The sequence below is a fragment of the Hyperoodon ampullatus genome (genome assembly GCF_949752795.1).
Source record: "Hyperoodon ampullatus genome assembly, chromosome: 1".
Taxonomy (NCBI): domain Eukaryota; kingdom Metazoa; phylum Chordata; class Mammalia; order Artiodactyla; family Ziphiidae; genus Hyperoodon; species Hyperoodon ampullatus.
In genome coordinates, this window is record NC_136914.1 from 100,610,134 (window position 1) to 100,625,682 (window position 15,549).

The window sequence follows — 15,549 nt, forward strand, 5'->3', positions numbered from 1 at the left end:
TTGAGATGATCATATGGTTTTTCTCCTTCAACTTGTTAATATGGTATATCACATTGATTGATTTGCATATATTGAAGAATCCTTGCATCCCTGGGATAAATCCCACTTGATCCTGGTGTATGATCCTTTTAATGTGTTGTTGGATTCTGTTTGCTAGTATTTTTGCAGCTATACTCATGAGTGATATTGGTTTGTAATTTTCTTTTTTTGTAGTATCTTTGTCTGGTTTTGGTATCAGGGTGATGGTGGCCTCATAGAATGAGTTTGGGAGTGTTCTTTCCTCTGCAATTTTTTGGAAGAGTTTGAGAAGGATGGGTGTTAGCTCTTCTCTAAATGTTATCAAGCTATATTTTAATTTCTGTTCACTTTTGTATCTCGGAGCTCCTTGAAAAGGGACAGTGCCACTTTTATTTCTATATCTCCAATACCACTTAAATTCTACTTAGCACACAAAAAGTGACTTCTAAATATTTACCTTTTAATTGAGGCTTCTGGCTAATGTTTCCTATTGCTTGCTGGTATTTCCACTGCAGTAGAAATTCTCAAAACACTTGTCTACACTCACTATCACCAATCCCTCTCCTCGTATTCTCTCTTGATTTCACCTCATCAGGCTTTTGCCCTCACTACCTTATTGCAACTGCACTTGCTGAGGTCATTAAGGATTTCATGCTGCTAAATTCAGTAGTCAGTTGTCAATCCAACATACTTAACCAATCAGAAACATCCAACACAGTTGATCACTCTCCACTCCCTTTTCCTTGATACATTCTCATGAGGACAGCTCATTCTCTTGGTTTTCCTCCTCTTGATGCTTCTTTCCAGTCTCCTTTGCTGGTTCCTTTTCTCCCAAACCCTTGGGTTGGAGTGCCTCCTAGCTCAGTCTATTCTTGTTTTCTCTGTCCCCACACTCCCTTGGTGAGCTCATTGATTTAAATACCACCTATGTGCCTAAGACTCACAAATGTTATCTGCAGCACAGACCACTTTCCTGAACTGCAAAATTCATTTCAAGCTAACTTCTCAACATCTTCACATTTTTTTTTCTGACACCTCCATTTATAACTGAATTCCCAATCTTCACTTGAAAACTATGTTTTTGTGCAGTGTTCGCCTACTCAATTGATGTGGTTCAGTCCCACCCCTCCTGTTTTCTGTAAAAAGCTCCAAACGTGGGCCTCCTTAAGGTTTTGGAACATGCAGAGCATGTTTCCACTTGTGGACTTTTATTCTGTTTGTTCCCCCTGATTGAAATATCTCCTCCAAATACCTGCATGGGTAACTTTCTCAGCAACTTTGTATTTTTTAAATTGTTACACTTTCAAGGAGGCCCACTGGACCATCCTAGGTAAAATCACAAGGTACCCTCCCCCAACGCTACCCCTAGCTCTAGATCCCCCTATCATGTATATTTTACTTTTATTTTACTAGATAGTTAGATGATAGATAGATAGATGGATAGATAGATAGATAGATGATAGATAGATAGATAAATCTGTCTGATTTTAAGTTTACTTTCCTTGCCAGAACATTTAATTCTAGGATTTTTTCCCCTTTTCTGCTTTGTTTAAGATGTATCTCAAGAGTCTAGAACAGTATTGAGACATATTAAATGCTCAAGAAATACTTATTGAATGAATAAATGTCCTACTTCAAAGTAAAGATACTTAAAATTGAACTGATTATCTCTCAAAAGCAGCTTCTCCATAGCTTTACTCTTTATTTTACAACCATTTTACTAGTTACCCAGAAAAAAATCTAGAGTTATTTTTATTTCAAGAAGGACTTTTTTGTTTTTGTTTTTGTGGTACACGGGTCTCTCACTGCTGTGGCCTCTCCCGTTGCGGAGCACAGGCTCCGGACGCGCAGGCTCAGCAGCCATGGCTCATGGGTCTAGCCTCTCCACGGCATGTGGGATCTTCCTGGACTGGGGCACAAACCTGTGTCCCCTGCATCGGCTGGCCGACTCTCAACCACTGCGCCACCAGGGAAGCCCAAGAAGGACTTTTTTTGATACTTTTATGATTGAGTTCATTTTGAAATTGATGGAAACAATCTTCCCTTGACTTCTGTGATATCACAATCTTCTGGCAACTTACTCTTTCTTCATCTCAGTTGTCGACTATTCTTTCTACATTTTCTTCTTTATCATTAGTGTTTGTAGGTCATCAGTTCTTCTCCTTGTACTCAGTTTATCTGGTAATGTCAGACATCTCAGTGGCTTCAATGAGCTTCCTGAATTTATGATGCCTAAACCTGTATGCCAAGAGCAGATATCTTAGTAAACTGCAGACTGAAGAGGTTAAGAATATGCCACCCCAAAACCTGTCACTTTGGCACATTGATTATTTTGAACTGAAGGCAATTGAGAAACAGCAGATGAAGAAGGGCTTTCTGATCCTCCCCTTTCTATCTAAAAGCAGATCATAAAATTTCCATGTGCCAGGAAGAGAAGAACATTCTTATCACCAGAGAGTGGGAATCAATGCCAAAATGGATCTGAGCAAAAAATTGTACAAATATGAAAATAACCCTTGTTTCCCCCATGTATTTCCTAGTCGCTTTCCCACAATTTAGTGCCCCTAGTAGCTTAATCCCTTTTCCTTTATGTTTACACTTCATCACAAATTTATCATTCTCTGGTTAAAAAAGCAGGTAAACTCTCAGTCCTAACTACTTCTTCAGGTTTTTATTTTTCCTATGAAGTATACCTTGTATTAAATAAAATTTGTGTGCTTTTTTCCCTGCCACTCTATGTCAGTTTAATTCTCAGGTCTCATCACAGAACCTAAGAGGGTAGTGGAAGGTTACATTTCTCCCCTACAAGTCTTCTCTAGACCTTTTAAATTAATTCAGTTCAAGTACTTTGCATTCAAAATAGACAAACTTGAATTCATCATGTTTTGCACACTCTCCCCGAACATGTACTTACATCCTCTACCTTTTAAAGATCAAACATTTGCTCCTTTTCCTTTATTCCCATTTTAAGTGAGTGCTACCTCATTGCCTACCCCCAAATTCTGTGCATTTCACTTCATTTCCCTTTCCAACTGTAAATTAATCATTAAATATTTTTGGAATCTCTATTTTTCTCCATTCCCACAGCCAGATTGCATATATTTGAACCCTGGTTCTGCCCTATGTTAACTAATTAGCCTTTAGCAAGTTAACTTCTCTGAGTCTCGTGCTCAATTCGACAGCACATATACTAAAATTGGAACGATACAGAGAAGATTAGCATGGCCCCTGCATAAGGATGACAGAGAGAAAAAAAAAAAAAAACTTCTGAGTCTCAGTTTTCTCACTGCAAGATGAGAATAATAACTACTTCTACCTGTTGGGTTATTCTCAAAATTAAAGAAGCTGATGCATATAAAGCATTTAGATGACAGTCTGGAACACACTCAGTAAATATTAACCATTGTATGTTATATCACTCCCCTACCTTAAATTTTTCAGTGACTTCCTGGTGCCCTTTGGAATTGCAAACATCTTAACAAGGTTTGCAAGCCTCTTTGAAAACTAGCCTTCACTTACTAATCTTGTCACTGAACACTTTGCACTCTGCTCTACTGTAAGGAATTTTTCTTCAGTTCCTCTGAGATGCCTGTTCTCTTTCACCTCTGTATGTATAAACACATGTTTACCCCTTGCCTGTTTGGTCAATGTTGTATTTAAGCTTGAAATTCTACTTCATGGAGCCTAATACAAAGCTTGAACCCCATGTTTCTGCTATTATAATGCTTGTCATGTCATATTTTATTTAGTGGCCTCACTATATTGTTATCACTTTGAGGGAAGGTAGAATATCTGTCCCTCTTGCAGTATCCCAATGGAAGGTACTTAGTTAATATTTGTTGAATGAATGTTGAGTTAACAAAAAGTTTGAGTCCAGTTTATAGCTCCATTTAATTCCTGTAACACAGCATAGATTTGACAGTGTTCAATCATTTAACTCTAAATAAGATTTTTAAAATAATACAATTACAGTTTGCTAAAAATAATACATTTTTAAATAACAAGGGGTTTCTTGAAGAGGCAGAGTCATTTCTATGAAATTTTAGTTTCACCTTGTTCTACTACTAAAGGTTCTTATTACTATATTAAGGTCAGTTGTGTTATGCAATCTAATTTAAGACTTGATAATGCCAACACTTCACTGTAATGTAAAAGGGAGTTCAGAGATTAGTGATTTTTATATGCTTAGTAATATTAAATGACAGTGATTATAAAAAGAACCTTAGGTTTATTGATCAGATGTGTAAATTATCAGTCACTCATCTTGACTTCTAATAAAAAACCTGCAAGTTTAAAACTGTTTTGAAGACTTCTAACATTTGACCTTTAAATTTTCAATTCGAATCAATGTCTAAACATAAATTGGAGTACAATGTGCCTTATTCAGGAATGATTGTTAACTTTTACTCTATTTTATTTTATTCTCAACTAATAAACTTTATATCAAGCAGTCAAAAATGAAGAATGAAAGAAAAGTTGTTTTTTATTTTTTTAATTATAAATCAATATAAACTCTCTCTCTGTATATATGTATGTATGTATATATATATATATATATATACATATACATATATATATAGTGAGGAAGCAAGAAATGGGAGTAGAGAAGCCCTGAAGACTTATTTCTCTTTCTCTATATATCCTGAAATTTATACATGAAATATATTTAAACATAACCATATGTATAATATAGTAAGAGAAAATAACAGTGTTCAGCATGATTACTATATATATTGGTAAAGAAATATTGCATTCAGGAGAACACATCAAAAAACAAAGATGTGGAAGTAAAGAGTCAAATAAAATTTCATGTTACTAGGCATTTTTTCAAAAGGATGTCAGCAATTTATTAATTTAAATTTATCTACTAGTAGGAAACATTTGCTCTTAACTTTCTAATGGGCTGCCTGATGATAATCTGCATATAAATCTTTGCTTCATTTTAACACAAATAACTTAAAAATATAATAAATGAACTGAAGAACTTAAGATCTAAACTTATAACTCCTTTGCTTAAATATCTTTAATGGCTGTACATTTTCTACACAATAAAGCCCAAACTTCTATCATACTGAAGATCTTCTAAAATCTGAATTCTACTTACCATTTCTCTCACTGTACTCATATTTTAAACTATCTTTCCACACAGTATACATGCTCCTCACCTCAACCCAACAAATTTCTTGCCTTGGTACCTTCTTTTTTTTTTTTTTTTTTTTTAAATCATCAACTTGCTTGTTATGTTCCTTAGCTTCAAATTTCCTCATCATAGTTAAAGAAAGTTTATTAATCTTTTAGTGTCCCACTCAAAACCAAACCAAACACCTCTGGGATCTTTTCTTGATCCTCCTCAGCAAGAATTCATTACTTTTTGTCCCATGTGACGTGCTTACCTTCTGCTTTGGAGTATAGGCAAATTGAGAACAGATTCCATGTTTTCCTTATTTTTCCTAACTTCACGCAATAATGAATTCCCTAGTTCTTTGCATATCATACATACTTAATAAAACCTCATTGAGTTGCATTGAAAGTGACCTTTGGTACATTTTAAAACATTTTGGGGAATTCCCTGGTGGTCCGGTGGTTAGGACTCTGAGCTTTCACTGCGAGGGCGTGGGTTCAATCCATGATCAGGGAACTAAGATCCCACAGGCCACGTGGCTCAGCCAAAAAAAACCCCAAATAAATAAATAAAACATTGTGGAAAGCTTTTTATAGAATATATTGTCATTATGCTTAGTGATCTGCATTCACTACAATAACCTGTGCTTCTGCTTTTCTCCTTAATTCCCTGTAATTCACCCTCCCTTCCTTCCAAACCATGCTGATATCTGAGCACTCAGAAGACTTCTTGGGAGACACAACAAAAAGTTATAGAACTAAAAGAAGATGTTTTCAGTTTCCCTATTTTATTAATGATTTGATATTAAAAGTAGGTTATTTTTGTTTGATGGACATCTATTGAATACCCAAAATGTCTCAAGACACTAAAATTTACCCTGGAAAAATACAAATGAACATGATGTATCCCCTGAGGACATCATAATCTAGTGAGAATGCCAGACCCAAATATGGATAATTCTATTAGAGGTGAATAAGTACTAAAATGGGAGCCCATTGTGACATTGAGTCTCTGAAATGATAATGATTCAGATAACATTCGCTAGCTAATAGGTTTTTTCATTTGTGCTTAGATAATCTTTGCTCTTATAAAATCAGAGATTTGTTTTCTGCTGGTGTGAAAAAGGAGAAAATTCACGTGTGAATCTTCACTGGATGGCAATCATTCAGCAAAGAGTTATTGAACACTTATTATGTGCCAGGCAGAGTTTTTGGCACTTACAAATGACACAGTCACCACCCTCATGAAGCTTGCCTTTTCTTGAGTGAGAGATCTTGAGTGAGAGAATCCTGAAGGTAAATAAATATCTGACATATCTTAGATAATGATACATGATACAAAGAAAACAAAACAGATCTTGGATTTAAGGGCGGTAGACTCTGCCTAGATATGCTGATAGTGGAAGAGCTCCTTGAGCAGTTGATACCTGAGTTAAAACCTGAATGAGATCATGATCAAAAAGCTTGTCTTCAGGGCTTCCCTGGTGGTGCAGTGGTTGAGAGTCCGCCTGCTGATGCAGAGGACACGGGTTCGCGCCCTGGTCCGGGAAGATCCCACTTGCTATGGAGCGGCTAGGCCTGTGAGCCATGGCCGCTAAGCCTGCGCGTCCGGAGCCTGTGCTCCGCAACGGGAGAAGCCACAGCAGTGAGAGGCCCGCGTACCGCAAAAAAAAAAAAAAAAAAAAAAAAAAAAAAAAAAAAAGCTTGTCTTCAGAAAAATACCATGGTGGTATAGTTGTATATCTTTTCACAAGACATTCATTCTATTTGGATCTTTATTCTAGTGATTTCAAGCAAAGGAAGAAGGGTAGCTAAGTTTTCCAGGTTGTTCTGCTTACCTAGTTTAAGATTTACAGCTCACCTTGGTAAGAAGTGCCATTGATATGTTTTTCACCATGGATCCTTTTTTTGTTTGTTTTTTTAACATTTTTATTGGAGTATAATTGCTTTACAATGGTGTGTTAGTTTCTGCTGTATAACAAAGTGAATCAGCTATACATATACATATATCCCCGTATCTCTTCCCTCTTGTGTCTCCCTCCCTCCCACCCTCCCTATCCCACCCCTCTAGGTGGTCACAAAGCACTGAGTTGATCTCCCTGTGCTATGCGGCTGCTTCCCACTAGCTATCTATTTTACATTTAGTAGTGTATATATGTCCATGACACTCTCTCAGTTCGTCCCAGCTTACACTTCCCCCTCCCTGTGTCCTCAAGTCCATTCTCTACATCTGCGTCTTTATTCCTGTCCTGCTCCTAGGTGCTTCAGAACCATTTTTATTTTATTTTTTTTAGATTCCATATATATGTGTTAGCATACGGTGTTTGTTTTTTTCTTTCTGACTTACTTCGACCATGGATCCTTTTATGTATACTTTTTTTTTTTTTTTGCGGTACACGGGCCTCTCACTGTTGTGGCCTCTCCCGTTGCGGAGCACAGGTTCTGGATGCGCAGGCCCAGCGGCCATGGCTCACGGGACCAGCCGCTCCACAGCATGTGGGATCTTCCCGGACCAGGGCACGAACCTGTGTTCCCTGCATAGGCAGGCGGACTCTCAAACACTGCGCCACCAGGGAAGCCCCCTTTTATGTATTCTTGCCAAGGAATCCTAGACTATTTCACAAGCACATTCTCCTGGAAAAATGACAAAAGTTGTTATTGGAAGGATATATAGCTGTTTTTCTGCAAAAAGTTTGATTATACAGTTTATAACATCTTTTAACAAACATACTACAATTATATGCTCTGAGTAAAATTAGTCAAATGAATTTGCTTAATATCTGAATTTAATGATAAGAGGTTCAATAATATTGTGTAATGCAAATATATGTCCAGAAGGGTATGTTATGTACATGATCTTGGTATGAATCTAAGTGACTTTTCACACTTCCTAATTTATATTTGATTTTTATAAAGTCAAAAGTGACTTTGGGGGCTTCCCTGGCAGTCCAGTGGTTAAGACTTCTTCCAATGCAGGGGGAGCAGGTTCGATCCCTTGGCTAGGGAGCTAAGATCCCACATGCCTCGTGGCCAAAAAACCAAAACATAAGACAGAAGCAATATTGTAACAAATTCAATAAAGACTTTAAAAAAAAGTGACTTTAGAGTCTAGTCCATAAACTGTAAAACGAGAAGAGTAATATCTAATAGTAGAATGCCCCTAACCACCCTCGAATTGAAACACAATGAGTTTTATTTTCTTTTGTAGTTCACACGTTGTTGATTGGTTAGAAAACATCAATTTGTTCAAAGGCACACAAATTTAGTGGCAGAACCAGAATGTAAATTTCCCATGTCCATCTCCTATTCAGTTTCTAGTGTTTTTAAAAAGATAATGGAGTGAATTAACATTTAGTTTCTGGCAAAGATATTGTTGACTAAATTAACTTCTCAAAATTTAAATTATTTCAGTCTATACATGTCAAAACCATTAGGTGTTTTTTGTTTGTTTGTTTTTTCCTTCTGGATCAAGGCATTGTGGTGAGAATATAAATTCTTTTAAGATAAATTCAGAACCAATCTTATTTCCGTCCAACTTTAGAATGTAAATTTTAGGTCAAAAAGAATTATAACAGAAAATAGAAATTAATGAGAGCTGTTGGACATTAAAGTAATGCCACAGCACCTCACTTTAATCAAATTCATTGTATATTTCCTGTTCAACTTTGGTTCTAAGTGTAGTCAAGCTCATTTCTTTGTAACCAAATACAATGAAAATCAACCTGTTTTTTAAAAGAAATATTGTTGAGCTAATGAAAACAATGGGAATAAGTAGTTTGACCAAAAAAGAAAAAAAATACGGAAAACTTAATTACCAGATGTCATCATTTATGGGTAAATATATAAATGCAAAATATATAGGGAAAATGAAATATATTCTTTTACCATCGAAGAGTTGTGACTATTTAATTGGCCTTCATTAAACTGGTAACAGGGACACATCAGCAACCTTTGGAAAGCTTACACAAATTGTATCAATTATAAAGCTATTAAGATTGACTTAATTGTGCTGTCTCACTAGCAGAAAACGGGTCAGTTAGTTCAAGCCTCTGGAACACACATTATGAACTATTTAATACACATGTTCCTCCCGTTCCTCAGTAGTAAAGTTGTGTAACAGGTCTGTTTATGAAGATCACATTGTAGAAGAGGTATTCCTTCCAGATCTCACCTCAGTGTGAATATTTTGCAGTTATCGCGTATGACTTGTGCTTTATTCAGTGAAGATCTCTTTTTTCACACACTGGACTTTTATATCAAATGAAAGTAAAGATTGCAACTAAACACTTATTATGAGCCAGGCAACCTTATGAAATGATTTTATTATCATCTCCAACTTACAGGTGAATACAGAGAAGTGAAATAACTTGCCCAACAGCACACAACTAGTAAAGTGGCAGAGGCCAGTTACAAACTCAGCAGATGTAGTTCCAAATCCTACACTAATTTTAGCACTAGAGAATTCTCTCTCTCAATTCTTGTGTTGACATTTCCTTTCAGTTATACTTGGGCAATCATAACAGGTGCTGTTTTAAGAATAAATAAATATTAGATTTGTGTCTTAACCCACCCAGGTTTTAGGGCCATATTTTAAGTCTGTCGTTTCTGCGATGAACTTGGAAATCCTTTGGCCTTTAATAGAAAACTTCTCTCAAGACTATATTTTATTTGGGAAGATGCAGTTGTTGAAATGTATACAAAATGTATAACTATGAAAAAATATTGCACCTTATACATTTTCAGTTGCAAAACTAAGATAATGGGGTGTGTTTGATTTATTTGCTGTCAATTTAAAGACAGTATTTTAGCTAAAGCAGTCTGTTGTAAACAGTTTTCTATTTAGAACATTCCCAGAGTTGACCATAGTTGCTTCTTTTTCATTTTTCTTTTCTTTCTTTCCTCCTTTTGCCTTTTTAAAATTTAAAACATTAAAAGCAATGAAGAGCAGAACAGAAACTTTGCATTATTCCCAAAAATTTTTCCCTGAGGTATGGTTTAAATTAATCAATGTAAGATTATTCACTAACGTTAAAATGGCTGCTCCATAAAGCACAGGCATAATTTCTGTTTCATATGGGGTTTTCAGAGCATTTCTAATGAATTCAGAGGATCATCTAATCCCAGAAAGAATACTTCCTTACACTCAAGAGGTCAGTGTCCTCTGTTTGGCATCAGAAAATATCTAAACATTTTTTTGTTTGATTTCTATCTGGCACCTCCTTTTTTTGCCATATCCTGTTGGCATCATCCCATAGAGAACTTCCTGAAAAGCAGATCAGATTGTTGTGATCCAGAACTGCTTTTGTCTGGCTTCTAGGTCATGCTTTAAACCCAGAACAAGTGACAGAGCTAAACATACTATGTGAAAATGACCAGTCATTAAACTCGAGAGGTTTTTTTTTTTTTTTAAATGATGCAAAATACTCAAGTTGCAAGTAGAACTATTTTCCATAAAAGTCCAGTGATGTTAGTTTTTGGCCAGAACTTGGAATAGCTGGGAAAAATATCAAGAAAAACAATTTTTATCAAAAGGCAAATTAGTTTTTGAAGCTGGTGTTAATTGGCAGCCAAGGTGTTTCATTATGAAGCTGAATTTTTAACAGTTGTTACTTAGTTACTATGAAAACACCAGCCAGAAGAAAACACTGCAGCTGTAATGGATATTTCTCCAGTCTTTCCCTGTCCCTCTGCCAATGTGTCAATAATGTGAGTCCTGTTTCTAAACACCTATGTGCTGCCTGGAAATTGCCTGTGTTGGCTGTTTATTCAACTTTATTTCCAGATTAGATGCATATTTGATAATCAACAGGTTCAAGGATGATCACTTTCAAACTGCCGGTGTTGTATTTTCCTGTTTTGCAATTCTCTATGTTTGAGTGAAACCTTAAGAAGACCTTATTGGAAGAACTGTCTTTTCTTGTAACCTGGAGTATTGCGCTAACCACAGGAAATATATAAATTGTAACTAGAAAGATGATTCTTTTGGATGAAGCAAAGAGAAACGTGGTGCCTTATCTCTATGTGTGAGTGTACCTACTGCTGTTTTTTTTTTAAGGAAAAACACCTGAGGGCCATAGGTAGCAAGTTCCAACTGTTTATTCCCCTCCCTAGTAATAAAGAGCATGAAGGTTTTTCTCCACACATAACACATCCAAAGCCCCTGGGGGTATGTATGCTTTGATATTTTCCCTATCCTGACATTTTACTAGCTGACTAAGAAAAAAAATTGGTTTGCTCAAAATCCTCAACCTATAGGCGAAGGCGACAGATTCTTGTATTGTCCTGTCTATAGTCATCCTTTTGATTTCTGTTATGTTTAGCATCTAGTTTTATGGTGATGTATAGAGAAAATCATTTTTTGTGTGGTGATGTGATAAAAGTATTAGTTTAAATTACTTGCCAACAGTTCACCAACCAAATAATTTAACTATGTAATTATAGTCTTATTGAAGCCTTTGCTATTGATTTTAAGAAGCAACCATGGATCTGTTTGTTGTCTTTCAGAACAAAAGAAGCTTTTCCTGTTGCCTTGCAAAGTCTCAGCTAGGGTTTTACAGAGCAAACTAATGAATGCTTCCACTGCAGCATGTCACAGGGGAGGCTGGGACAATACTGAACTCATGCACACCACTGATCCTTACTTGCTGGGCAACGTGTATGCCTGGATTTCTGACAGCCCTGTGGGTTCACTAGAGACCTCAGTCATTCTGTTCATCCTTTCGTAGGCAATGGTCGAGACAGTTAACAACCTCCTCCAGCCACAAGCCTTGAATGCCTGGAGAGACCTGACTACAAGTGATCAACTACGTGCAGCCACCATGTTGCTTGACACTGTGGAGGAAAGTGCTTTTGTGCTGGCTGATAACCTTTTGAAGACTGACATCGTCAGGGAGAACACAGACAATATTCGTAAGTGGCCTTTGTTCTACAGAAGGGCCAGAGAGGGACAAGAAAAAACTATCATCTTGTTCAGCAGAAGAGGGAAAAGAAAAAAGTATCATCTATAGCGGACCAGATATTATGAGTGATACTTTATTTCAGTGGAGATAAGTTATCCTTTTTCTATAATTAGGAGGGTATCACCTGTCATTAGCTTAGAAGTATCCTCATAATCATGTATGTATCCTCCTAAGGACATTCCAATATTGAATATATTAGCCTGAGATCACTTACAATGAGGTCCGTGTATTTTTTTTCCAGTTTTTATGTATGTGTGTATCTATGTATGTACAGTAGTATTTAAAATTTTATCCTTAGGGGTCCCTTCAGTTATAATAAGAATGTCTCTGAATTATAAACTATAAAGAAGCCAGTCATTTCCATGAAGGTGTTAAAACAATTTTTGATAATTGTGTTATTGGCTCATAAAGAGTATAAATCTATTTTTAATGTGTCTAAGGATGTAGCTGACAGTTTTATTTCAGAACATTTGATAAAGCTATTTCAAACTTATTACATTTAAAGATAAGTCAATATTGACATAATAGTACAGCTCTAGATTATAAAAGGATTTTCACTTATTTCATAAAATAAAGATAACATTTTGAAAGTAAACTTATAGTCAATGACAAATTGTAAGGATTTGAGCTTGAGTGTTAAAGTCTAGGCTTTGTAATTGATATCCTTGTATTCTTATCTACCTGATTTTAATAGCTTTTATTTGCTTTATTTTGAAAAAAATTAAAACACTAAAAAAACTTCTAAATAGAAGACTGACGTACTATAAAGTATGGCAAACAGAACATTAATTCCAGTGTTTTGATTTCAGAAATATTTCAATAATTAGGAGATTATCTTAAATTTGTCATGTTTCTCAACGACCACTGATATGTCTTTGCCATTAATAGAATTGGAGGTTGCAAGGCTGAGCACTGAAGGAAACTTAGAAGACCTAAAGTTTCCAGAAAACATGGGTCATGGAAGCACTATCCAGCTCTCTGCAAATACTCTAAAACAAAATGGCCGAAATGGTAGGTTAGAATTTATTTATTAAGCTTGATGGAATTGAACTTGTCATTAATTCATTGCATCTTGGCTTCAAATTTTAGATCTGCTATCTAAAATCTCTCCTCTCACTCCAATGTTCTCTTTCTTCACCTCCTCTTCCTCCTCTTTCTTAGCTCCTGCACCAACAATATTGCAATGATATTTGCTCTACAAAATTCTCAATTAGATTTGGAAATTGTTGTTAATTTTCAGTTGTAGAAAAATATCAGAAACTTGAATGTAAGGGAAATTAATAAACAACAAAATCCAGATGTTCTGACTTTTTTCCTTAAAAGGAGTAACTCTCACCGAGTTGACAGATTTTGTTTCTAAAATTTCAAATGGAAATTCTGCTTGTAATTTTAAAATTATATGTTTTTCTTTATTAACTTCTTTTTGAGGGTGTTTCTATGCTTTTCCTTTGCAAAGCATATGAAAAATATAAATGTAAGGAGATGCTTTTGGGAAATGGAACTGGTAGATATCGATCGATTTAGTACTAGGTTATATTCATTGAATATGATTAAAATTAAGTAAATAAATAATCCCACAGAGAAAGTATGTCTGAAGCCTCACTAATATTAATTATTTTTTAAATTTTCTTTATTTATATTTTGACTGCATTGGGACTTCATTTCCTCACGTGGGCTTTCTCTAGTTGCTGTGAATGGGGGCTACTCTTCATTGCAGTGCACGGGCTTCTCATTGCAGTGGCTTCTCTTGTTGCAGAGCACAGGCTCTAGGCGTGCAGGCTTCAGTAGTCATGGCTTGCGGGCTCAGTAGTTGTGGCACACGGACTTAGTTGCTCCGCGGCATGTGGGATCTTCCCAGACCAGGGCTCGAACCCTTGTTCCCTGCATTGGCAGGCAGATTCTTAACCACCACGCCACTTTAGGGAAGTCCCTAAAATTTTTTAAACATATTTTTTTTTGCTAAGGAAGTGAGATCCTTTAACCTGTTAGGTGATAGGAAGATGACTTCAGGTTGTAGCAACCAACTGAAAGCTGATTTTTCATATTACAAGGTAAATAGTTTTGAAAAAAGAAGAGACTGTTAAATAATATCAAGAAAAACAAATTATGTTTGTTACCAGCAGAACAAAATTCTTTATAAGTGTTGGAAATCTTATAAGACTGAATTTATAAATAGTACTATGTTGCTAAATTGACTATGTGAGTTTTGAGGCAGCAATAAGATTTTCCTTTTTTTTTTTTTACTCTATTTATTTATTTATTTAAAAATTTGAATTTTATTTAATTCATTTTTTTATACAGCAGGTCCTTATTAGTCATCAATTTTATATACATGAGAGTGCAAAACGATTTTCTATAACACGAAATCAGATTCCTGCATTAGCTTCCTAACCGGTTTCCCTTCTTTGACTCTTGCCCCACAACAGTATATCCTGTTGACAAAGTGTTCTTCCTGAAACATGAGTCTGACCAGTTCACCTCCAGTTATGCTTAGAATGAAACCAAGTGACTTAACAGGCCTACCACATGTTCCCCGGTCCACTTCCTTCCTGCCTCAGCTGCTCCACCTCACGTCTGTTTTTAGCATGCTCTCTGTGATCCAGACAGTCTAGTCTTGATTCTTTTTTTTTTAAATTGAGATATAATTGACATATAACATTATGTTTGTTTCAGGTGTACAACATAATGACTTGATATTTCTATATATTGTGAAATGATCACCCCAATAAGTCTAGTTAACATCCATCACCATACATAGTTACATTTTTTTTTTTTAGAGAAAAACTTTTAAGATGTACTCTTATATCAACTCTCATAATAGACAACACAGTATTATTGGGTTGGCCAAAAAGTTCGTTCGAGTTTTTCCGTAAGGTGTTATAGAAAACTCCAAACGAACTTTTTGACCAACCCGATATTAACTATAGTCACCATGCCACACATTACATCCCCATGACTTGTTTATTTTATAAATGGAAGTTTTTACATTTTACCTTCTTCCCCCATTTTGCCTACTCCCACCCCTCACCTCTAGCAACTAGCAGTCTGTTTTCTTTATTTTTTTTGTTTGTTTGTTTTTAAAATTCCACATGTAAGTGAGATATTTATCTTTATCTGACTTATTTCACTTAGCATAATGCCCTCAAGGTCCATCAGGTTATAGCAAATGGCAAAATTTCCCTTTTTATGGCTGAATAATATTCCATTCCCCATTTTATATCTCTATGTATAATTATATATATAACATTTTCTTTATCCATTCATCCATCAGTAGACATTTAGGTTGTTTCCATGTCTTGGCTATTATAAATAATTCTGCAATGAAAATGAGGGTGCATAGATTTTTTCAAGTCAGTGTTTCTGTTTGCTTCAGATAAATATGCAGAAGTAGAACTGCTGATCATATGGCAGTTCTATTTTTAATTTTTTGAGGACTCTCCATACTATTTTC

General features: G+C 35.6%; 1 protein-coding gene across 33 annotated transcripts in view; it reads left to right on the forward strand.

Moving 5' to 3' along the window:
* The window catches only part of ADGRL3 (adhesion G protein-coupled receptor L3), a gene marked incomplete at both ends in the record, with an annotated part of 582,832 nt that overhangs the window by 439,324 nt on the left and 127,959 nt on the right, over positions 1-15,549 (forward strand). For all 33 annotated transcript variants that reach the window (XM_079704517.1, XM_079704528.1, XM_079704539.1 and 30 more), the window contains 2 exons: positions 11,865-12,048; positions 12,987-13,109. In XM_079704517.1, coding sequence (XP_079560643.1) covers positions 11,865-12,048; positions 12,987-13,109 — 307 coding nt within the window. The remainder of the gene's footprint in view (positions 1-11,864; positions 12,049-12,986; positions 13,110-15,549) is intronic.